This window comes from Sander lucioperca, chromosome 4 (genome assembly GCF_008315115.2).
Source record: "Sander lucioperca isolate FBNREF2018 chromosome 4, SLUC_FBN_1.2, whole genome shotgun sequence".
NCBI lineage: Eukaryota > Metazoa > Chordata > Actinopteri > Perciformes > Percidae > Sander > Sander lucioperca.
The window spans coordinates 27080114-27104923 of NC_050176.1; the positions used below are offsets into that span (position 1 = coordinate 27080114).

A 24810-nucleotide genomic window follows, 5' to 3' on the forward strand; every position below is an offset into this window, starting at 1 on the left:
GTGGGATTAGGGTTCTCCGCATGATTTCATACCATGCAAACGTAAACATTAACACCTGTCACTTATGTTTGGGGGGTTTCATCTGTCATGTTAACTCGCAGGGTGTTTGTCTTCTGTTAAATATCTCATATTTGGCTGTCAGTGTTGTCCACCTCCGCAATAATGGATGAGATTCTGTTTTCTTCATAATATATTAATAAACGGCCTGGAGTATTGATTCTGTATTTGGATCATTGCATCACTGTTTCTCTTTGTTAGGTCCAAATCCTCAAGTGACCAGATTACATTCAATAATTTTTTTTTTTTTTTTTTTTTTCATGATAACAATTGACTTGATATAATATAAAATGTTCTGCCAAGCTAAAAAATACAATTTGGAAACAATAATGAAGAACTGCAATTGTTTTTAGAATTTAGAGACTAATTTAGAGAATATCGGCCGTTACAGGTGAAAAATATGACTTTTTTTTTTAACCTCGGTTGAACTGTAGTTGTGTTTGCTGGAATCAAAATGATTGCAGCGGACAGAACAAAATAAGTTTCACCAGAGTGAGATTCTCTGTGATGCAGCGGAGGGAGATGTTGTGAAATGTATTATTCATAATACAAGCCTTCCATGCTCCTCCACACAGTTGCTAGTAGCCAAGGAGGACACGGAGGATAAAAAAACATGATGGACTCTTCAGAAGAGGTCATTATCTTCGCTCGAGTTTCTGCGCACGAAAGTCGCCGGACAACAACAATCTTCTGAACATAGTCATACTGAGAGATACAGAGAGAGTTGTGTGGAGCTGATAGTCTTAATGAGCTTTGTAGCAACTCATTTGGCAATGGCTTGAATGTAACGGACGTTCATTAATATCAAAAAGTTACGCACTAAAGCTGTAAGTATTTGTGACACCGCTACAAAGCCTTTTTTTTTTACTGCATTTGTATCAGCACACAGATTCGAAAATTGTGTCCTCATGTGCTTCTCTTCAGAGGTGGAGGCCGAGCCAGCGAGGCAGCCGGGGGAGCGCCCGTCGAAGCGCCGCTGTTTCTGGGAGTACCGATGCGCACGAGACTCGGCCACGAAGAAGAAACTGGGTGGAGACGTCCACTGGTCTTTGTCCTGGAGCTCCAGCACTCTACCCAGCACACTGTACCGCCGAGAGGGTGAGCGCTCCGCCGCACTGACTCATTCACTATCAGGCTGCTGGAACAATGACACCATTAGCCCTTGGCTTGTCTTCCATTCGGCCATGCATTTGTCGTGAAAATCGACACTTTTTCTGGCGTTTTTTTGTCTATTTTTTTCTGACACTTTCAATGTTTTTGGCACTATTTATTTTTACATTTAACGCTTCTTTTCACTACCATGTCTAAACACCACTAACACCAACTTATTACCACTAGTTTTACACTTATTTTTGAAATTCATGGTCAATAAACCTCATTTATAGAAAGTTATACCTAATCCTTGAGTTAAAAAAGCAGAAATTATTAATTATTTAGACTTAAAGGAAGGATAATCAGAGAAGGGTATATGTCAACGTTCAGTGAGGATGCTGTTTCTAAACTTTTTTTTTTTTTTTTTTTTAAACGCTAACATTTTTTATAAAACAGCCAAAATTCAATGAAACTAGAGATCCGATCTTTTGTCGTACTTGCAAAGCTCGTTGTATGGAATCATCCGTGTTATTTTTTGGGTAATTACAATTAGGTAGTTAAAAACAAACCCAGATTTCTGATATAGAAATTTTGAAAACGGGTCAGTTTTGACCTGAAGACAACACAAGGGTTAATAGATCTATGAATGGACAAGACCCCCTATTTATGGACATTTTGATTAATGTATGACATTTTAAAGCAGTCACAAAAACCTATTAGTTGTTGGTCAGACAGAGTAAGCAATTCTGCATTCTGATGAACTGATTAATTTAGAAAGACAACTGATAGATGAATTGTTAGTTGGAGCCCCAATCACACAGAGGAGAAGCTGGAAATGAAAGTGTAACGATCCACTGAACGAGAGCCTTTGAGCTGCAGGAGTCATTAAAACGATATTCACACTGCAGCCAAAAGTGTCCCCATTTCTTTTCTCTCATGTGACACAAATCGGATCGGGACCCTCAGGCATGTGGCCTACATACAACTTTTATATGTCAAAATCTGAATTTTTCAGCACTTTCCTGATAAGTGAATCTCACATCAGGCACAACTGTAGCTGTGCAGCAGTTTTGGCAGCCTTTGTTCTTTAGAGGAATTCGATTCGATACGGACCATTAATACAATAAAATCACAAACTGCTGCCTCAAAAATGAACAGTTAAGATTGCCACATGTGCATATAAATTCTGTAACTGCTTCTTCTAACATTTCATTAAAATATTAAAAGCTAGGATGCCATGTTGTAGCTGCACAATTACACCAAATTGAAGAAATCTGGATCCATTTATAAAGATTTCTTGGTAACATGATTTGGCATCTTGACCAAGGTTTGTGGATCTGGACAACATATGGCTGCACGGCATAAACTTGGAATTACGGGCACGCTGGTTGGTTTTTGAAAAGATTGAAGATTAAAGACTTTTACAGACAGGGATATTGAATTTGTTCTATTTTCCTTTTTGTCCAGGCAAAAAAGGACGCCGCAAAGCTCGTAAGACGGACGCCAGCGACCTGACGCCAAACCCCCAGAAGCTCCACAACATCGGCGAGCAGCTGCAGAAGCTCAACGCGGCCATCGACGGCATGGGCCCGGTCAACGAACTGCCCGCCGTGGCCCGAGCCCGGTCCCGCAAAGAGAAGAACAAGCTGGCCTCCAGGTACCAGACTCCACTTACTGTCCTCCTACATCTTCTGCACCAAGTCAGGGCCCTGGAGACTTTCCATATTGATTCATCAGGCATGAGTGGGCATTTTAGTTTGGCTCTCGGTGTCTCTAAATCGTTTGCAGAGAGAGAAAAAAATAGAAGAAAATCCTGCAACCCTCTGTGGATTGGTATCTGCGGCCTTTAGCCTTCAAAATCGGTTTCCAAATATGTACTGCATTTAAGTAGTTGACCTTCTTATACCGTTTCTGGAGGACATGGAGACAGAATAATGCATAGGCCTGTAACAGTTCCAAAAGTTGTTGTATATAATTGTCTCTTTCGGTCAGATTTAAAAATGTTTATTTATTACTTTTCCAAACAAAATAAAGTTTTGAATTCCAGGATACATCTTTTGTTTATACCACTGTATACTGATTACACAGCCTATGAAGTAAACCACGCCTCTTTGTTATCATAAAAACATTGTATGTTTTCTTAAATTAACATAAAACTGAGAATAGTACAGTATTATATAGTTTTCCCAACCTTGGCTTGTGTTAGCAATTAAAGGGTAACTACCGTTCCTATGTTTTTGTGTCTAAGTGACTGATGGGAACAACAATCCAGTATTAAGTGAGATCGCTGCAGTCGGCAGCGGCGGAACAAGCTACAATGTAAGTTAATAGGGCAATTGTCCAGCTTGTATTTACCTTCACAAAAGTGCTCGTTTTGCTGCTGACAGGCTCAGATTAATATTCTAAGTGTCTGAAAACATTATGGAAAGGATTTCTAAGGAGGTCGACCTTTCTGTTATAGAGTAAGATCCTTTTTTTAAACATAAAGACATCCGTGAAATTGCGTTCGCTAAACCCACCAGACTCCATGTACATAAAAAGTAATTTTAGCGTCGTAAAATACACTTCATTCAAAGTCGACAGAAACAAAATAAAACTATGAAAAGTCGTTTTGGGTCGTCTTTCCACTTTTCCAACCATCACAAGTTAGTTTTGGTTGAAATAAACACATAGTTTACCGATTTACATGTGAAAATATGTTTGCTCTATACACGCTAAAAGTATTGCTTTTTTAAATGGAGTCTGGTGGGTTTAGAGCTAGTGACTTCAGAGCTGTTTCTGGTTAAACAGAAAGGTCTCAAAGAGGTTTTAAAGGTCTATCTCTGAAGGGATCCTTTCCATAATGTTGTCAGACACTTAGAATATTAATCTGAGCCTGTCAGCGGCAAAACGAGCACTTTCGTGAAGTTAAATACAAGCTGGACAATTGCCCTATTAACTTACATTGCAGCTTGTTTCGCCGCTGCCGACTGCAGCGATCTCGCTTAATACTGGACCAATATCAGAGATTGTTGTTCCCATCAGTCACTTAGACACAAAAACATAGGAAAATAGGTTGAAAAAAACGGTAGTTACCCTTAAATTGCGGTTAAACAAAGTAACCTCAGTTATGTAAAAAAAAAAAAAATTGCGATTAGACAATTGTATAATAATTCTTACAGGCCTAATAATGCATTGAGAAAAACATCTAATCTTAGTGGAAATCGTTGATTTGGCAGAGTTGATTTGATTTGGAAGTCAAGTTAAAGAAAATGGTCTCATTTCCACTGTCTTGATTTGTTCGAAGCATCTGATTGCCACTCTTCCCCAGTCAGTGGAACACAGTGTACCATACTGAAGAGGGCCGTTTAAAAAAAGCCAGCCTCTAAGGAAACTGCCACCCCAAGCACATGTAAAGACATTTAAAAGATGTCCCTCCTTGAGGATGCTACAGTACACACAACACCAATCATGTGAAAATGTAGGTCAAATGAGTGTATTTCTGAGTTGATTGGCGCTTTTTTAGTGAGTTTACCTTGGACGTGAGCAGGATGGAATATATGAAAGGCAAGATGGATGGAAGCAGAGAAGAAAAAAAACAGCAGAGGAGATGAGATGGAAGGAGGCAGGATGATAGGCTGAATAGGAGGAAATCAGGGCAGGATGGAGGAGGCAGACAAGGAGTTAGAGAGGAGGGTCATAGAAAGTTCACTAGGGAGAGAGGGAGGAGGAGAATTTGGAGGAAAGGATATTATTACAGGCAGTTTAAAGAGGAGAGGGACTCTGGGAATGTCTTATTATTCCAAATATATTAAACACGACAGAAACACATCATTGGGTGAAAAGTTGAAGGAAAGCATGAACTAAAAAAACTGAGAAAAGAGACAGCGAAAATAAAATGTACAGTTGAAGTCTCTGTGTACTTCACACTGCAGTGTGACTGAGTTCATGCTTTTATTTAATATGCAGGGATTTAATCTGTGGAGAGATTGACATCTTTTCTGTGCAGCCTGAGAACAGGTCAGAGTTCCCAGTGGGATTATGCCACCGCCTCCCGGGGCGTTCAGGCGGCGCAGAGAAAAAAAAAAAAAACACTCGCCCTGTTCTTTGCTGTGGTGACTCCAGCTTAGCCAGACATAAACACAGTTAACTGTGGAAAGATCATGTGCTGACAGTGACTTACAGGAATACTCCTATCATTTTTGGAAAAATACGATTAACTTACTTTGTGTGTTCAGTACAAAAAACTGGAAGCAGGTGGAAAGCATAGCTCCACCTAGGGCTGGATACCGAATTCAGTACTTTTTAGACACTGACCGAATTGCCTCTAAAGTATTGAGTATCGAAAAACGCCTCGTCATTCAATACCCGATTTTCAATAGAGCTCAACAGTGACCGCCCACTTTTTTACGGCTCTGACTCCGGAAGTGTTTTTCCCCATTCAATTGTTTCATTGACGTTTCGAAAATTGCTTATATATAGAGTTTTAAGTCTGGAACCAAGCCGCCAAGCTACGAGATGAATAGTGAGCATAACACATTTGATTCGGCGCAAAAAAAACGCAAAATGCAAAGGTACAAGACCGTGTACAGAAACTATCATAGACTTCAATGGTAGAAGCTCGCTCTAGCCGTTCACGGTTTCGTGGGTACGGTAAACGTTTCTATGGTAACAGCAAGTTGGACCAATCAGAGACGTTGCTGTTACGCTAAGGAATGTGGGTAGTGTAGTTTTTCTCCATAAGATTGCGGATAAAACATGTTTTTCTTAAAACGAGGTTGATTTCGCACTAGCTTCTACAGGAGCAGAAACCTTCGTTTCACAACCACGTAGCTCGGGGTCAGTCTACCTCGGATGGTTTAGACATTATGACTGATATTCTAAATCCTTATGGAGAAAATCAATGGGATTTTTACTTCCGGAGTCGGCTGTGGGCGGGACTGTTGAGGTCTATACCCAAGGAGTAAATCTCATCAGCGTCAGTGAGCCAGTAAGCACGCAGCGTGCTTCTACTAAGATCTCATAACGTATGTGATTGGCTGTCTAACATTACCCGTCACAGACGCATGCAGAAATAACTGTTACGCACCGAGACGGGGATCACGTAGTAGGAGCTGAAAATAAATCAAAAGATTTGTGCTGCAATGTGTTATGTTGGTTTTATAAAGTTGGTATCGAAAACAGCATCGTTTAGGAACCGTTATCAAAGTCACTGTGTTGGTATCGGTACCAGTATCGATTATTTTTTTACCCAGCCCAGGCTCCGCCAAAGGTGTCTCAAAAAGCTCAAAAGCTCTTGTACGCATCGCGTAATACTCAGAAAACCACGCCCACTGGAGGGGAAAACAATTGGCAAACTACCGATCGAAGCAGTGGTAGACCGGCAACTTCCATGTTCCGCGAGGTAAAATGTCTGTTGGCTTTAAAGAGAGCAAAGATTAAAGCTACAGTTCCCCGTCAGAAAGAGCTGTCTGATGACAGCAAATATAGCGGTGAAAGGATTCTAAATATAGCGTACACTAAAACTGATATTGTTTTTCAGATGGTCCTTTTTTTAGATGTCTAAAATTTGTTTTCATGCTGCCGCCCTCAACAGCAGTACATGCTTAGCTTCTGTGTCAGGACTCCTGCCTGCTTTAAAACACTGACCATGGATAAGTACCCCATACTTTCAATACTTTCACTTCAAAAAATCCGAGCTATCCCTTTAAGGACAGCAAATAAGCATGTTTACCAAAATGTTGGAGTATTCCTTTTATAGTTAATGAATCAAATTGTTTGTCAGAGAGCTGAATTGTCCAACCCTGTTTTAGAACTTTCCCCGGCAACATTGTTCAACATCACAGTGACACAGCTGTTTGCCTTCTGAGTCATTCTTTCCCTGCAGACACAGTCACACACCTCTCATCATGTGATTGGTTGCTAGGTTTGATTAAAAAATAAAATAAAAAAAAAGGGTAAAGACTCAGGTTTGTACCTCCAAGGATGTTAAAGACAAACCACAGCACCCATTTTCCAAAACCCTTTCAAGTACCAGAAGCTTTTAATTTGGTGACTATGTTTTTCCTAGCTTCCAGACAGACAGTTTCTTCTGCACACCAATTAAATAATTTTGAAGCTGTAGGTGAGCCATCACATTTAACAGTGTGTCTTCTTTGGGTCTATTTTTGGTTTTGCATTGAGAGCAGACTTAGTCTGGATCAACGGAAGTACATTTCCTGGATAATGGATGAAGGATGTCTGCTCTCTCGGGAAACAACTAAACACTTCTAAGCGATGTCACGCGTTTTTTAGGCTACAACATTTTTCGTCACATACAGCAAACATCTCCTCACTATCCGCGAGCTGCCTGTCCCCTGAACACTCAAAAAACGCGGCCTCTGTAGACAGCCCAGGCTCCACAAACGCCAATAAAAACGAACTGTACCAACCTGCACCACCAAACATAACAAACAGTCTTCCAGCGTTCCAGCCAATAACCGACAAGAAGGATTTGGGGCTGGGGGTTGGGGGTTTAGTGCGCGGAAAGGAGGGGGATGGGATAAGGAATAGAATATGTTTACGGCATTTCCTCTCTAATTGGGACGTTTTGGGACTGATTGGGGGTTATTGCTGTGGATGAAGTACACACGGAGATACACTGGTAAGAACCAATAATGTTTAACCATGTATCAAGCTAATTTAAATAGCTCACGTTACTGTATTGTGTGAACAGTTAACTTCATTTAATATTGTATGTGGCGTTTTCTTTTGCGAGGTGCAAATATTCCACCTAAACAAGTTCCTTCCCGAGACTATTTTGCAGAGCCACCGTCGCTGCGTCCGGAGCTTAGCGCCACCCAAGACGATTGTGATTGGTTTAAAGAAATGCAAACAACCCAGAGCGTTTTTTTTCTCCTATCCTGTAATGTTATCTGTGGTGAAGCCAGACCTGACTCCACAGCGCTGTGGAGATAGGTCTGGCAATGAGTCTTGTTGGAAGGTAGGGAAATACATTTACACTTTAAAAAAACCCTGTGGTGCATGTTGGAACATCCCGGTAATGATTAGGAACAGCTAAATTGTTGTGTTGTCGTCGTCCACATCCTCTTTAAACTAGCAGGGAATGTGGTACAAATAGAGAATTTACAGGAGGGGGTGGGGGGGGGGGAGAAACACAGAGAAACACAGAGAAACACAGAGGAAGTAGTGTGTCCAAGTTTGGTTTAGCTGACTCACAGCTGCAAGAAAAAAGAAATGATCTACACGCTGTAGAGAGCAGTCCCCGTGAGAGGCATTAATATTTAACAGGCATTGATTGATTCACTCTCTGCTGCCTTCTTTCAACACCAAATACTCTGGACCGGCCGTATCCCGTCAGAGTCGTCGTGTCAAATGGTAGCCGAGGAGCGGAGGGACGAGGGAGGCTTCCAGTCAATCTCCCTCACAGTTTAGAAATAAATCATCCACTTATCGCCCTCCAGCTGCTCACCGTGTGAACCCCGCAGACTCACTAACAGCACCACGTGGAGAATGGGAATACTAGAACAGGGTCTCCTGTTCCAGAGAATGACGGTGCTCTCTTTTCCCCCTCTGTTTTCCAGGGCCTGCAGGCTGAAGAAGAAGGCCCAGCACGAAGCCAACAAGATCAAGCTGTGGGGGCTCAACCAGGAGTATGGTCAGTACTGCATATTGCACGCATACAGCACATCAAACTGCTATTTTCATCGTTTTTTAATTTTTTTTTTTAACTCCAACTGAAGGATTATATTCTTCTTACTACTTTGTAGATGGAGACGTTCCTGCTGGCATTATTGAATTTGTTTAAACCAAATTGGATGAACTCTGAAATGCACTGCAAGGCTATGCTTCTTTATTCATGAAAAGTTGGAGGTTTAAAGTTGTTTACCTGACCGTGAGGATTCACTAAATATGCCAAAGCGCATGATTCAGTGTCGCCATTCTAAAGGAAAATAAGGTCGGTCATGTGAGAGCAGATTAAGGACACTAGCCTCTTTCACACCGAGATTCCACAATAGCGCCGCAATAAAGGTCTACCGTTATGCCGGCTTTGTTTATTCGCACAGAACCAAGCGAAGGGGGCACAGTGCCGGTTTTCCGGGAGCAAAAGAATCGCGATGTGTAACACAACAGTGTCTAGTGTGTATGTGGCATTCTGCAATGTTAAATCAACATCACACCACACCAACACGTCCCACAGCGGCATTATAGAAGCACGATTGTCAGTAGAGAGGACAGGGACGGCCGCGTGTCAGATAGGGAGAGAGTCTTGGTGACTTACACACAGACGGCGAGGCGGCTTTAGGGCACATTCAGACCAGAAAAAGCAATCAGGCGATTTGCCGCAGGGTTGCATTTGTGTGACATCCTGTTGTGTTATTTAACCCCCCCCCCAAATGTAGCACAAGTAGACATTATTATTTCATAAATATTGTTTTCCGTCAGATCATTCATAGACCTCGACTTTAACCCGACCGCACTTGAAGGCAGCTTAATTTCCCGGAGACTGTGCTTTGTTGTAGCAGAAAACAGTCAGCTGTTACACAAACTCCCCGGCAGTTAAGTGCTTGTGGTTTGTTTTTTACCCTCCATAGTGTTTTAAACCACTTACTTGTGGCAGCAATAGAGGCAGTGATGTTTCCTGTTTCCTGTACCGGACTCTCGCACTATAGCTGAAGATCTTTGGGTTCGGTCTTAATTTCTATCATTTTACACGGGCTCGTGCCGGGCTCGGGTTTGCGCTCCGGGTTGCGCGGTAAATGAGTGGTCAGGTGATGCGTTTCGATTAGCGCGAAAATGGATGCTGAGGAGGTGAAACTTTTAAGGCCCGATTACAGCTCTATCTCACACTGCCTTACAACGGTCTGACAAGTCTTATCGCTGGTTACATGACTAGCCACCGCAGCGTAACGTCGATTTGCATTTCTCCAAAAGTTGAATTTGTCTCAGATTTTTTGCAGTTGAGGCCCCCACCGCTGCAGCCTAAATGCACTACCCCCAACCCCCCCATTCAAAATAAATAGAAAGACCTTTGTTTTTCGCCAGACCGACACAGTCAGTGTAAATGAACGCTAAAGGCCCAACAGTCCATACATGACCTACATAATGTCTTGTTTTTCCAACTAAGAAGGTTTTCTGTTTTCTCCTCACACTGTGCTCCTCTGATCTCTGAGTTACCGCGACGCAAACATACATCGTGTTTGATCACCGTCAGCCCTTGACAGATCCTGATGCACCGTCTCATTACTGATCTAGCTTATGGATGACTCTCTAAACAGCCTCACTCATTAAATATTTAACCTCAGCTGTGTGACGTAGCACTTCTGCTCTCTTTCCCTCAGGGTTGATGTCCTTTTTCATAGAAGTGTTATAATTTCTTCTGAGGTTGGCAGAGGTGCTGTCTTTTATTTCAGGCATGCCTCTAATATAATATTCTGATACTGAAGAACCCAGTTTATTTCTTACGGTGTGAATTTGTCTACATTTTAGAAATAACCTTGTGTTCAGCCTTTTTCATTTAAAGTTGATTTATCGGAAATCAGGTGTCTTCAGCAGAAACGTAACCACGTTAAAGGCTTTTCTAGTGAGGAATACCAAGTTCGCAAATTAATGAATTGAATTTTACACACAGCAGCAGTTACAATCATCGAGGATTGAATCACAACGAAGCCAAACTGCTCATTTCGCTAACACATCACATGGCTGCGGAGTGATAAAGCTGACATGATCCGACCTCTCCTTTTTTTAATAAGAATAAAATGCAAATGAAGCTATAAACTACTGAGAGAGCATCTTTTCAAGGCCACTTTGAAGACGCCCTGTTTAAGAAATCATGTTACTGCAGAAACCTGATAGTAACAAGATAATCAACACTTCTACTCTGCCAAATATGTCAGCCCGGTCCTCCTCCTTCCCCCTCTTCCTCCTCCTCCTTCTCCGGTTGAGTTTAATCTCTTTGAATTCAACCCCAACCAGCATCCAACTGTCTTTGTCCTTTTTTTTTTTTTTCCTTTTTTTTTTTTTTACATTCCAGTCATTCCTGATTCCCGGACACGGAAGGCTTCCAGTTGCGGCTCCCTCAAACTTTTTGTCCCACTGGCAGGAAGCCAAAACACACACAGGGCTCAACCTCACACATTCCCTCGCTTCCTCTTTCCCTCCTCTCCCTCCTGTGACTCTTTTTTTATTTTTTATTATTCTATCTCATTCACTTGCTCCCTCTGTCCTTTCTCTCCCCATCACTGTAATTTGCATCTATACAAAACACGGCCTACATGCTCAGCAGCAGTTTCAACAGGAAAATAAGTGTGTGTGTGTGTGTGTGTGTGTGTGTGTGTGTGTGTGTGTGTGTGTGTGTGTGTGTGTGTGTGTGTGTGTGTGTGTGTGTGTGTGTGTGTGTGTATAAATAGTTTATAGGCTTGTTTTGTTTAATGAACAAAAAAGAATTGGTGGGTGAAAAAAAGGTGGCAATATTCTTTAAAGTCAGGTATTGGAAGAAAAAAAAAAAAACGTTTTGGCTTCATTGAAAAAAATGTCATTATATAGCCAGCCTCCATTTAGCTTGTAGTATATTTCTGTGGCACTGCTCTCCACTGGATGAAACTGTCAGTCAGTGACTTCATTGCAGATGTTTTTCATCATCTTAGAATAGAATAGATCTTTATTGTCATTGTTTTCAACAACGAAACACAGTTTAGCAGATCTCAATATCACAGTCAAATCTATAAAATAAGTAAAATATAAAATAACAACAAAATAGAATATTTAGGGCGCCTCGGTAGCTCACCTGGTAGAGCGTGCGCCCATATACAGAGGCACAGTCCTCGCCGCAATGGCCACGGGTTCGGTTCCGACCTGCGGCCCTTTGCTGCACGTCATTCCCCCTCTCTCTCCCCTTTCACGTCTAAGCTGTCATATCGAATAAAGGCATAAAATGCCCAAAAAATAGTAAAAAATATAACAATCAAGATAAAGCAACACAATGTGGTGGCACTATATACATAATGTTATTCCAGTTCTTGGGGTTTATTTCACACAAGGAAGGAGGTGATGAGAAGGGAAGGGTTTGTGCTTTTGTCTTCCAGCTGGCATCGGTTTTCTTTTTTGAGATCGGGAAAAAAATAATCGTATTTTGTTTTTCCGTCGCACAGAGAACCTGCTGGGAGCGCTGCTGCGGATCAAGGAGGTGATCCGACTGCGGGTGGAGAGCAGCGGGGAGGAGGACACGGACGAGCGAGGGATGACCCAGCGCCTGGAAGACATCCTCCGAGACTCCAGCGGTGAGACACACAAACACAGCAACTCCCCAAATCTTAAAAAGAAAAAGCATATGTTTTGTCCTGTTATGAGATAAATACAAAGATCCTCCATACCACTGACGTATCGCTGGTTACATACATTGTTAGCATATAACATGTTTCATGTAACGCCATACAAATTAGGGCTGCACAATATATTCGTTATCATCATAGCAATATCAACTGGCGCAATAAACACATCGCGAATGGCTGCGACATAGCGTGAGATTTTTTTGTGTTAGAAGAAAGAAAATATCGGCAAAAAAAAAAAAAAAAAAAAACGCCATTCTTTTTTTAGTGGTGCCTTTTATATATATTATAATTCAATGTTCAATAAAAGAATGTTAGAAATGATTTTGTTTTGTTCGTTTAAAATACAACAAGCAATGTGTTGTAGTTAAGCAGAATACTGAAAACAGCAGAAATGCAGAACTGAGGACACTTTTAATATCTGTTTATTTATCGCAAGTAATATCGTTATAGCGATATTCAACAGCGTCATCGCATATTGCATATTTTCCTCATATGGTGCAGTCCTAATTCAAATAGAAAGCTTGAAATGGGTAGTAAACTTCATTATGTGTATTTTGTTCCACTGATTGTCACATTAACTAGCTTCTGACTAAACTGTGTGCAGTCCACTTATTCATTCGGCTTTACGTTTTCTGATTCTGAAAATTGTCCTCTTAAAGGTGCAGTAGGTAAGACTTATAAAACTAACTTTCTGTCATATTTGCTGAAACTGACCCTATGTCGAGAGCTACATGAAGCAGGTAACAAAAAAATAAAAAATCTGGCTCCTCTGGCACCACCTCCAGCCTGTAGTGCGATTTGCAAAAATCCACCGCTCCCTGTTCAGATGCACCAATCAGGGCCAGGGGGGGTGTCTAACTGCGTGTCAATCACTGCTCATGCACACACATTCATTCTCCCTTGTGGGGGGAGGGGCTTAGGAGACTGTTTTGGGCTTTAGCAGAACGGGGGGGGAGGGACTGAGAAGTTGTCGATGTTCACATTTTTTGGCTAAAGCCTGGATCTTCCCAATCCTACCTACAGCACCTTTAAGTTGTACATTTTAATAAACATGTTTATCACCAAGTACTTTAAAAAGGGGACTCGCAGATTACAGGTCGCAACAGAGAAAGCGGCATTGCAGCCACTACAGCAATGCTTCTTTTAGTTTTTGGGTGTCTGTACTCGTAGCTATTTTATAAAACATGAAATATTCTGCCACATCCACAATCGTCTTTTGAGGAGCTATTTCTGTCTTGTCCATTTATCTTTCCATCGCACTGTCTAATTTATTTCCATGGCAACTGCAGGTCCTTTAGTTGCCGGGCGGACCAAAGACTTTGTGCAGAGGATTTTGGCGGCCAGCGCGGGCGGTCAGAACCGGCGCAAAGAGCCCCCGCAGGGAGGGGATGAGGCGGCGGGTTAAACAAAACTCACCCAGCATCCTCCCCCCCTCCTTCTCCTTCTCCTCCTCCTCCTCCTCCTCCTCCTCCTCCCCCTCCTCCTCCTCCCCCTCTTTCCACCCCTTCCCCTCCCAGCACCAACCAAGCAACCTGACCTGACCAAGCTTCTCTGCACCGACTCCACTCCCACCATGTACACATTTCGAGTAGGAGCGAAGAGATGACGAGGTGGAGATGCTGGGGGAGAAAGAAGGAGGAAGAAATAGCCTAAACAAAATGGGAGTAAATTGACACCGTGCTCCTGGTCCTCTGCTCTCCAAAACAGTAGCCGTCTTCACCGCTCTGTCTCTGCAGGCTGCACCACAACCACCACGAGGCCAGAGCTGCTGCTGCTGACGTCTCTGCGTTCTGTCTGTCTGTCTGTCTGTCTGTGTTTCTGTGTGTGTGTGTGTGTGTGTGTGCGTGTGCGTGTTGGACATGTAACATACTGTATGGGTGTATAGTGTTCCTCTCTCCCTCTGTGTGCTGTATTCATACCCCAGTGTGCCTATGAATAGACATTGCACTGTTTTGTAGATGGTCGTAGTTGTTGGCAGGGGGGCCGGTAGTGAGGCGAGGGCGAGGGGGCATTTGAGGATAGAGGAAGTGCTAAAAAAATAAGGAAGTGGGAGGAGCCCCAGGCCTGGAAGACAAAGAAGTCGGTGTGTGCTTTTTACTTTTATTTTTTATTTGGCTGGGCTCCTATAGAAGCGCTGCATACCATTCGGATTGCATCGGCATCTAAAAAAAAAAAAAGTCGGTAACAAGTGACGGGAGTCCAGCTGTTAATGGAAACAACAGCGCGTTTGTTTTGGGGGGAAAAAAAAAGTCCTCTGAGCTTTAATAACCCTCCCATCCACCCTCTTTAACTCCCCCTTCACCCCATCAAAATGTAAGCAAAGTAAAAAAAGAAGAGAAAACTGCACCTTAATTCAAACTGACCAAAGATACTGCTGAACCACTCAGACACCAAAACCTCTCACTGCTTCAGATGCTGCCAACCATTAACACATCGTTCTGTTTTGTGAAGTGAGGGAGGGGAATATTCTCATTGTTGTCATGTTTACCCGCATGCATCCTCAAAGGATGAACTTTTAATCTCCTTCACCTAAATGCACTACTATCATGGACCTGAGAGGCCGTGGTGTGACAGACAGACAGACAGGAAATGACTGTCAGCTTTTTAGCTCTGCAGCCTGGGGTGCTCCTTTTTAGCTTCTCTGCAGTGGCTTTATTTTGATCCACGAAAAGGGAAGTGTCCTCAATAACTTCCCTCAAGCCCTCTCCTCAACCCCTGACCGGATTATGTAGCGCACCTTCCTGAATTGCAATGACAAATAGAGAAAAAAAAAATAATTGTAGATCTAGAAAGCAAATATGTTTAATTTTTTTTTTTTTTTTTAATTATGATTTGTGTTATTTGGCAATGCCACACAGCCCACATAGTGGGTGTCTTGAGAGTTTTGAAATTTGCCTTTCTTCTGTGGTCTTTGCTGACGCTATAGACCAACCTGTCCAAGGTCTCTAAATGTTGTTGGACGTAAAAAAAAAAAAAAAGAGAGAGAGAGAAAAAAAATAGTCAAGGACCCTTTGAATTGCACTGTGGTAAGAGCAACTAAGCACCTTCAAAGAGGGCTTCAGATCCTCCAAAAGCAAAAAAAAAAAGTAAAAAAAAGTAAAAAAAAAAGGCTCTTGGCACCTTTTGTCTAAAGACAGATTGTTTGAGAGGCTTGTTGTGGGCGCTTAGCGCTTTCTTACCGAGCGGTCTCGGTTTGTTTCAGTATGGTGCTACTGTATGATGAAAAAAAAAAAAAAAGGCAATGCAAACCTGAGCGGAGGCATCAGGCAGTAACTGCTGACTGGGTTTTGGCCTGCGAGCATGTGCTGTTGTAATAGGCAGTTTGTTTGCATAATAACGCCTTTCTGAAGTGCCTGGAGCTTAAAGCCACAGGGACCTGTGTTATTATGCCTGAGCTTGAACCCTATTACGAGGGAAAACGTAACCCATGACTTCTGCTCCCAGCTTGGCCTCACTTGACTTTACTCGGAAGAAAAAAAACTGCAGGCCTGTGTCAGGTCCGATTACATAGTACAGCCAAAAAAAAGTCAACCAAAATATTTTTTTTTTTCCTTTTTCAGATTCAAATCCATATGTGAAAACAGTAGCTGACACCTGGTTTCTGTGAACATCAACTCTGGGAAATATAAGTGTCTGTTAGCTACGCAACCCCCCCTATTTTTTTATTATTTCTTTATTTTTTTTCAACCTTGACGAGCTCCCGTCTGGGCTGCGTTCCAAAAGCTGCTGCGCTATAACACACCCTCTCCTATGGAAAACTCAATTTCCTGTCTCAACCAGGAGAGCAGGGGTGAACCTTACACTCTTCACCTCCTCGAGGTAATTTTTTTTTTTTTAAAAGCTGTGGACGCCAGAGTTCAGGGCAGTTTGTCTCCCATTTCCTTTTTTAATTCTGGGGAATGTGGGACATGGTTGCATGAGTATAGAACTGTACTGTAAACAGGAGGATTCCTGGGTTTCATCATGGAGGTCTGCTGCTGGTGAACAGAGCTTTTTTAAACTCTGACGCAAAAAAAGACAGACTGACAGTCTGACGATGCAGCAGCACGAGGCTCTGAAGTCACTGAGTCTTTTTAAACATCACCACAGAAACCTGATCAGGTTTTCATGTGATCGTTTCCCAGCAAAAGAAAAAAAAAAAAAAAAAAAGAGAATCTAGGACGAAGTCGAGAAAAAGACTCTCCACCCGTTTTGGTTAAAGGTGCAGTCTGCTGTGGAGAAGTGGTTCCCTAACCTCCGTTCCACTTTCTCCCGAGGGCTTGGGAAGCTGGCGACGCTGCCAGCGCAGTCACAAGATCAGGAATCTCATGCTGGCTGCAGCTTCCTTCACGTGCCCTAGCGCAACAACAAACACAGAGAGAGGAAAACAGCAGGAAACGACTGTACACATCAGTAACGTTTTAAAATGTTCCCATCTGTCACCTCTGAGGAGAACGAGGTCTTTGGGGTTTAAGAGGGATTCCACTTTGAATGCACGAGTTTGTCCTGATGTCCTTGCTCCAAAGTGGTGTCATGTGACAGAAAACGCCATCTGCTGTGTACATTCGTCTATATGCCAAAAAACTACTTAACACAGCGAATTCCTGCCACAGATCCAAAACAACAAGCAAGACATGATGAAGCCGGATTTTCACGCAATTTGTGAGCTCTCGCGCAAGGCTTGAATTGAAACTGTAGCATTATTCCTCTTTAAGGAAACACTTTTGTACCATGAATTGTTTTCCCCTTTAACTGTAAAGCTTTAATGGGGAGTGGCCAGTTTTGTTTGGCAAGGCCACTTGCTCTCTGCTCACATTCCTGAGTCACTTTCCCAGAAAGTTTCTGTTTATGTGTACCTGGAAGCAGGAGGCAGATATGTGATGGGGGGGCGGGGCGCGGGAGGGCACCTGGAATGACCCAAAGATGTCTGCTGTTTGGTCACTGTCTCTGTAGCTGCCTGCGTCCATGCTGGTCATTACAGGGTCAACCAAGGAACCGCTGGGTTTTTAAAAGAATATAGAACTGATGCTCTCAGCTCCCAAATTTAGCCAAGTCTGACCTAATATGGACCATGACTTTGCATAAAACTGGATGATTCTTATCTGTGTGTCACCGTCTGCAAGTGACAGAGAGAAGTAAACAGTCCTGAAACTCTGCCTGATGTGCTCACTGGCTTTTTTCTGAGAAAGAGAAAGTTTGGATTCTCTTTCCTCAACCTCATAGTGAAAGTTGGATCTACCATTTATCAATGTGCCAGTGTCCGCCAATGAATTTTACTTTACTTGCAAAAAGACACCCCACTCTCACGTCCGTGCAGTAAATATGCAGCTACAGCCAGTAATCGGTTAGCTTAGCTTAGCATAGCATAAAGACTGGAAACAGGGGGAAACAGCTAGCCTGGCTCTAGCTGGAGGCAACGCAATCCACCTACCAGCAGCTCTAAAGCTCACTAATTACCATGCTTGTTGATCATTTGGGGGGGTGGGGGGGGCTGGCAGTGGTATAAGTGATCTTTTAGTCTGTTGTCAGTACCTGATCTGTGCGCAGATGAAAATCCTGTTGTACGACGATTTACGACACTGCGCGATCTGTTCCACGCTTCCGGTCGTAGTTGTAGCAGTCGGCCATTAGCCTCCACCGGGAAGCTAACGTTAGTTTAGCTAACAGCTAATTCGGCTAACCACTAGTTGAGACAGCATGTAATAACTTTAAAAGACCTTCAAACCTGAAAATAACCTTTAATATATATAAAATATACGTCAGTTCTACTACTACTTTACTTGTGCTCATTTAAAATACAATCAATCAATACTTGTCTTTATTGTTATTACTGTAAATTCTTAATTTAGCTCTAGCCTGCTTTTCCCAGTGTTTAGTTTGAGTTAACATTATTTTAGACTGAATCAAGCTGTCAGCTAGCGGTTAGCCAAATTAGCTGTTAGCTAAACTAGCGTTAGCTTCCTGGTGGAGACTAACCTCTTAAAGCTTCTCTTAATACATCCATGAGGCTATGGCAGACCGCTACAACTATGACAGATCGTGCAGTGTCGTAAATCCCATGGATGTATTAAGACATGAAAGACATAATGAGACATTACGACCGGTAATGGACAGTTCCGCTTCCAACCTGTAGGGGGATCGAAGCAGGAAACGTGCTCTAGTGTTGCTTTATCTGCTCCTCAGATCTCTGCAGGGTAAATCCAGACAGCTAGCTAGACTATATGTCCAATCTGAGTTTTCTCTCGCATGACTAAAACAACTTTTGAACGAGCACGTAATCCACCAAAACAAGTTCCTTCCCGAGGCTATTTTGCAGCGGCGCCGTTGCTCCATCTGGCGCTTAGAAGACGATTGTGATTGGTTTGAAGAAATGCCAATAAACCAGAGCACGTTTTTCTCCCATCCAAGAATGCTGTGTGGACTAGCCAGACCCTCCTCCGCAGCGCTGTGGAGGAAGGTCTGGCAATGCGAGACTAGTGAGCTTTAGATGCTAGCTGTTTCCAGTCTTTATTCTCAGCTAACCGTCTCATTAAAGTGGCTTCGTCGCTTCGAAAAATGCTTCCGGTGGACATTTGAAGCGTGGCGGTGACGTGACAGAGCCACATTCGGTAGACATCTGGGGGCTAGTCAGTCAACACAAAATTGGGATGAAACAACAATTTTGCTAATCAATGAATCATTCGAGTCATTTAAAACAAACATTAGGTGTTTCCAGCTTCTGTTATATTAGAATTTGCTGCATATCTTTGTTTTACATCATTTCAAATTCAATACCTTTGGAAAAACAAACAGTTTAAAACCCTCAACTTTGGCTCTTGGAACTTGTGATTTTTCACAATTTTCAGATATTTTACAGACTAAACAATAACAAAGATGCACTGATTGTTGGCTGCACCCTAATTGGCTAGATAGGTTTGACATTTTTTACAGCTTCCTAACTTGCAAAGAGGCATTTCCCTTCAATTTGTGCCAGTGCTGATATACTTGGGTTTAAGATATTGACAGTTTAAAAATAGTCCCTGCTGGGAAAACTCTTTAAGTTGAGTCGATTAAGACACACGGAGACGTAGCGTTGGAGTGACTTGGACCGGGAGGAGCTGTTGGCCTCCCTCCCTCCCTCCCTTCACCACCTTTCATGGGAGCGCCGTGTGGTTTTGGACCGGGGCGTTGTTGACCGGCGGGCTGAATAGACCCATCAGTAAGCCTACACTGGTGGGACGCTGCTGACCTCCCGGTGCCTGTCCTCACTCTGCCTCAGCGCTCACATTGTCAGAGACACTGGGGCTTCTCCAGTTTCAAAGGCCGAGGGCCTCCAGGCAGAGGAGTGCCGGGGGAAACAGCACTTAGCTATGGCCTCGGGTTAGTTTATCCCAAACCTCTTAATCCCCCCCTCCCCTGTCACATTCTGACAGCTGCAGAGGACAATGAGGAGCAATCGCTGCCGCTTGCTGCTGCAGACTGCGTCTTGATGCCCCGTATCTCTTTTTGTCTCTGACCCTGGAAGCCTCCGGGGGGGGGGGGGGGGTGCCGGTGCCGGTGCCGGTTTAGAGCCGCTGATCCACGTGGAGTTCTCTCATCAGTGAAGCCATCACAAGCCAAGTGTTGTGGAACTGGCTGAAGCTAGCTCCAGTTTGTGCCTCTCATGTTTCGTCACTACATTCAAGTCACAAAGCTGAGCGTCTGTTTTTATGAAATGTATAAATCTCTGGCGATCTTTCAAAAACCTTTCTTTCTTTATGTGAGCGATGAGATCCCAACATGTGGCGGTTTTAGACCATTTTAATGGGGACATGCAATTTTAGGGGTACCAGATATGCCTAAAACAGCATGGGCTTACCATGTCTGTAAAGCAGAGACTTGTGGGTACCCACATAATCCGTTTTCATTCAGATATCTTGAGGTGAGAGGTCAAGGGACCCCTTTGTAAATGCCCATGCCAGTTTTTCCCTCGCCAGATTTTAGCCTAACTTTGGAGCATTATTTAGCCCTTTTTTGACATTTTAGCATGACGTGGATGGTACCAATGGATGCATTAGGTCATCTAGTTTCATATGATACCAATATCTTCACTATAACTTTGAAAAGGAGGGGACGGGGGACGGGGGGGCCCGGGGGGGCCCAATATTACAACTCCCATTGCAGGTTTTTTCTACCAATTGTAGAACAGTTTTGGGTATTTTACACAAGAGATTTCTATATTTGTGCCTTGTTGGATTGGTGCATCCCCAGATAAATAACATTAATATAGATAAACAAACCTAATAATACAACTTTTTCTAATTATGTTTATGCCTGGAACAAAACAAAACAAATAGAGTTCCAATTTAGAAACTTCTTCCAAATAAACAGAAGAGTTATTGATGATTCCAATACCTGCAAATACCTTCCCTATTTTGGGAAATGCTTGGTCTACATTACATTTAATTAATTCATGATTATTAGACCGTTGCAATCAATTTGCACACAAAGTTTTTGAATGATGTATGACATCGTTGGTCTGCTTGACTGCTTTGAATTCAGGCAGCCAGACAGCACAGTTTTAATGTTTAAAGGAATAGTTTGACATTTTGGGAAATCCGCAAAAAAGAAAATTCTTCCTGAGAGTCAGATGAGAAGATCGATACCTGCTATCTCATATCTGTCTGTTAAACATGAAGCCACCGCCAGCAGATTGGTTAGCTTAGCTTAGCATAAAGAATGGAAACAAGGGGGAAACAGCTAGCCTGGCTCTGTCCAAAAGGTAAGAGAATCCACCCACCAGCACCTCTAAATGTCATGAATTAACATGTTACATCTGGTTAAATTCGTGAAATACCAAACTCATGAGAGCCTAATCCATAGGCGGAATTCACTGGGGGGAATAATCTAATAATCAAAACTGCTTTTTTCCAAGGTTTTTGTGGCTTTTTTGTCGTATTTGGAATGCTTCTGTCGGGGTTTTTTTCCCAATATTTTGCCGCTTTTTGTAACGTTTTTGGACAGTTTTTTGTCGCCTTTTTCGAAGTTTTTGACGCTTTTTCTGGATTTGTCGCCTCTTGACCTTTTTGCTGCTTTTTTCAAGTTTTTTTTCCCCCCGACCATTTCTTTTTTGATGTTTTTGTCACTTTATCAATGCATGCATACATGTCCGGGGACCTCCCTAGATAGATGGAGATCTCCCCAATGTTAAACCCAAAGTTACGCCCTCGGTCTAATCTACCGACACACATTACAACAACATGTTCATTTAGCAGTCTGTTCTACATGAACAGTGGGTGGTAGAAGGTTTACAGGACTGTTTGCTTTTTTGAAATGTCAGCCAGAGATTTGAAAACACAGGTGCTCGGCTCTGGATCTCAAATGTAACGATGACACACATGCGAGGCAGCTGAGACGCACCTTGTGGCTTTAACCAAAACCAAGTCAGTCGTTTCTGTCGGGATCAGAGGCCGGCATTGGATGTGAGGACATCAAAACGCGGCGTCTCGTTAGAGAAATGAAATGATACCTTCTTGGTATTAAAGGAAGCCTCCCCGTGGGGAGAATAAAGACGGAGTAATCACATCCCTGCTGGCTCTTTAATCCATCTGAAAACATGTCGAATGATGGCAGGAAAGGAAAACCAAGAGACTAGCAAACATTCCACAATAATAACCATGTCATATAATGTACAGCAACCTTTACTTCTCTTCTTCCTTTTTCTGTCCGTCTTTCCGTAACCACAATACTACAGTAATACTTCGGACCTGTTAACACATTAACACATCTTTATGTACAATTCCTTCGTCAGTATGTAACCTTTAAGAAAATAGAAAAAAACAAAAAAATACAAGAAGTGCCGTACAAATAGAAGCCTAATATTTTTTGTTTTTGTTTTGTGTGAGTGTACTGTACACCTGTATAATGTATATTTTAATATTTATATGCAGCTGTTGTATTAAAAGTATATTTTTAAAATAAAAAATGGGGCTGTGTTCCTTTAATGTTAGTTCAGAGAAGATGAAATACTTGCTACAGTATGTGGTGACATTTTTCTTTTTTGACAAAAATGATTCCTGTAATGATGGTAAAAGTGATTATTACATTTTCCAAATTTGCCTTAAAGCACTTTTCTAACTTTGTCTTGCTAATTGCGATTTGTCAGGTGTTAAGTGTGAGGCAGTCAGATCAATTTAAGGTGTTGCTGTTTGTGTTTTCTGCTCATTTACATCTTGCATGATGTTCATAAATGCTGCACAGCACTGCCAGCAGGTCACACAGAGTTACTGCATCGGTTATGAAAGTAGCTTTTTTTTCCCCAACTTCTTCCTGAAGGAATGAAAGCAAAGATAGAGCCCTTTGTAAGTTTTGGCGTGCACTGGCAATGATAGCTTGACAAGCTGGCAACGATTCACCCACGCAGGATCCAACTCATACCAGTTTTGTGGAGACAAGCTCCAACTGCCAATCAGTCTCCTCCTTCAGCTCATGGGGAATTTTAGCCCTCAGCGTTGACTTACATAGGAGCAACTGTTATACTTACTCCCAAGGTTGTGTACTCTTGAGGACAAATGTCTAATCCCAGAGCTTTACCCTGCACTAAGCCCAATTTAAAGGGTCAGTTGACCCAAATTTAAACACTTCCAAATCTGTTATTTTTTTCACTTGCCTTTACTGGTATCAAACTATGTGGATAGTTTTTGTTTCATTCGCACAAGTTCTAAAATATCCGTCTCTGGCATTGTTGCTTACAGTTGCCCAGCTGTCAGTGAATCGTAGATGTTTCAAATTTCTTTCTAAGCACTTTTAAAGGTCCCATATTATGCTAATTTTCAGGTTCATACTTGTATTCTGGGTTTCTACTAGAGCATGTTTACATGCTTTAATGTTATAGAAACACATTCTTTTTCTCATACGGTTCCTCTAAATATACCTGTATTCACCCTCTGTCTGAAACGCTCCGTTTTAGCGCCTGTCTCTTTAAGGACCTCCTCCCGAAAAAGTGTGCTCTGATTGGTAAGCGTTTCCGGGTCTTCTGCATCTGCTTCTTTCTAATTAAAAGAAAGACACTTAAATCTCACGTTTTACAATATGGGACCTTTAAAGGTAGAGATCTGCAGAGTGTTTTGATGGACCCTGCAAGAAAAAGGCTAAGAGAATCATTAAGATTTAAACCACAAGGGTAACAGCCTTTTCTCCCTGGTGAGGTTGGAAAGAACGGGCCGGATACACCAGGTCTGCGCCGAGAGGCTCAGGAAGAGCTTCTACCCCCTATTTTTCAGATGAGGACACCGTCTAAGTTTGCCCTAAATCCTAGAAACGCCCCTGCGTACAACTGACCTGTGTGGAGCTGCTGCGACTGGAAAAAAACAGATTTGGAAGTGTTTAAATTTGGGTCAACTGACCCTTTAAATTGGGCTTAGTGCAGGGTAAAGCTCTGGGATTAGACATTTGTCCTCAAGAGTACACAACCTTGGGAGTAAGTATAACAGTTGCTCCTATGTAAGTCAACGCTGAGGGCTAAAATTCCCCATGAGCTGAAGGAGGAGACTGACTGGCAGTTGGCGCTTGTCTCGACAAAACTGGTATGAGTTGGATCCTGCGTGGGTGAATCGTTGCCAGCCTGTCAAGCTATCATTGCCAGTGCACGCCAAAACTTACAAAGGGCTCTATCTTTGCTTTCATTCCTTCAGGAAGTTTAAAAAAAAAAAAGCTACTTTCATAACCGATGCAGTAACTCTGTGTGACCTGCTGGCAGTGCTGTGCAGCATTTATGAACATCCTGCAAGATGAGTGAGGACGGCAAAAGTTAAAAGGTTGAAAAAAAGGGCAATTCAATAAAAAATGGACGGATGAATTTGCCTTTATTTTGCCACCTCATACCAATCCTAAACCACTGTTTAATTTGCCAAACGACAATTGTATGCAAGGTTTTTATCTGATAAATATTATTAAAGGTACACTGTGTAGTGTTTTAAGTATTTTATGAGCTAAAATCAATGTCTTCATTCATAAAAATGTCCTCATTGGTGTAAAATGACCTCTGCCAATGATCTGACTTATCCTTGTAAGCAAAGAACGTCTTATCTGTATTTACATTGGATGGGCAAGTCCAAGGAGGCTTCCAATGTCGTTCCGCCATTTTGAAAAACTATAATGGCTGAGAGGGACGTAAAGCACTAGCCTACCTGTCTAGCTAACCCACAACGCGTTTTCGTTCAGAGCCAGCGTCACGTGACTAAAACCAGCTGAAACGGAGAAGGAGATCAGTGAGGGGCGCTTGTCACCGCCCCGGCAAATTTAAAAGCCTGCAACTGCACTTTAGTTCATAATGGAGGATCAGACTTATGCCGAGCCACAGGAGAAGGAATCCTCGTCGCCAAAAAAGGGAATTAAAAAGGCAACGTGACACATA

At 42.5% G+C, this 24810-nt stretch overlaps 1 protein-coding gene across 11 annotated transcripts in view; it reads left to right on the forward strand.

Annotated features, from left to right (window-relative positions):
* Positions 1 to 15702, forward strand: part of LOC118494799 (CREB3 regulatory factor-like) — a 38309-nt gene extending 22607 nt beyond the window's left edge. For all 11 annotated transcript variants that reach the window (XM_035999949.1, XM_035999951.1, XM_035999956.1 and 8 more), the window contains 5 exons: positions 982 to 1155; positions 2617 to 2806; positions 8712 to 8785; positions 12279 to 12407; positions 13748 to 15702. In XM_035999949.1, coding sequence (XP_035855842.1) covers positions 982 to 1155; positions 2617 to 2806; positions 8712 to 8785; positions 12279 to 12407; positions 13748 to 13863 — 683 coding nt within the window. In that variant the 3' untranslated portion in view covers positions 13864 to 15702. The remainder of the gene's footprint in view (positions 1 to 981; positions 1156 to 2616; positions 2807 to 8711; positions 8786 to 12278; positions 12408 to 13747) is intronic.
* Positions 15703 to 24810: the final 9108 nt, after the last annotated feature.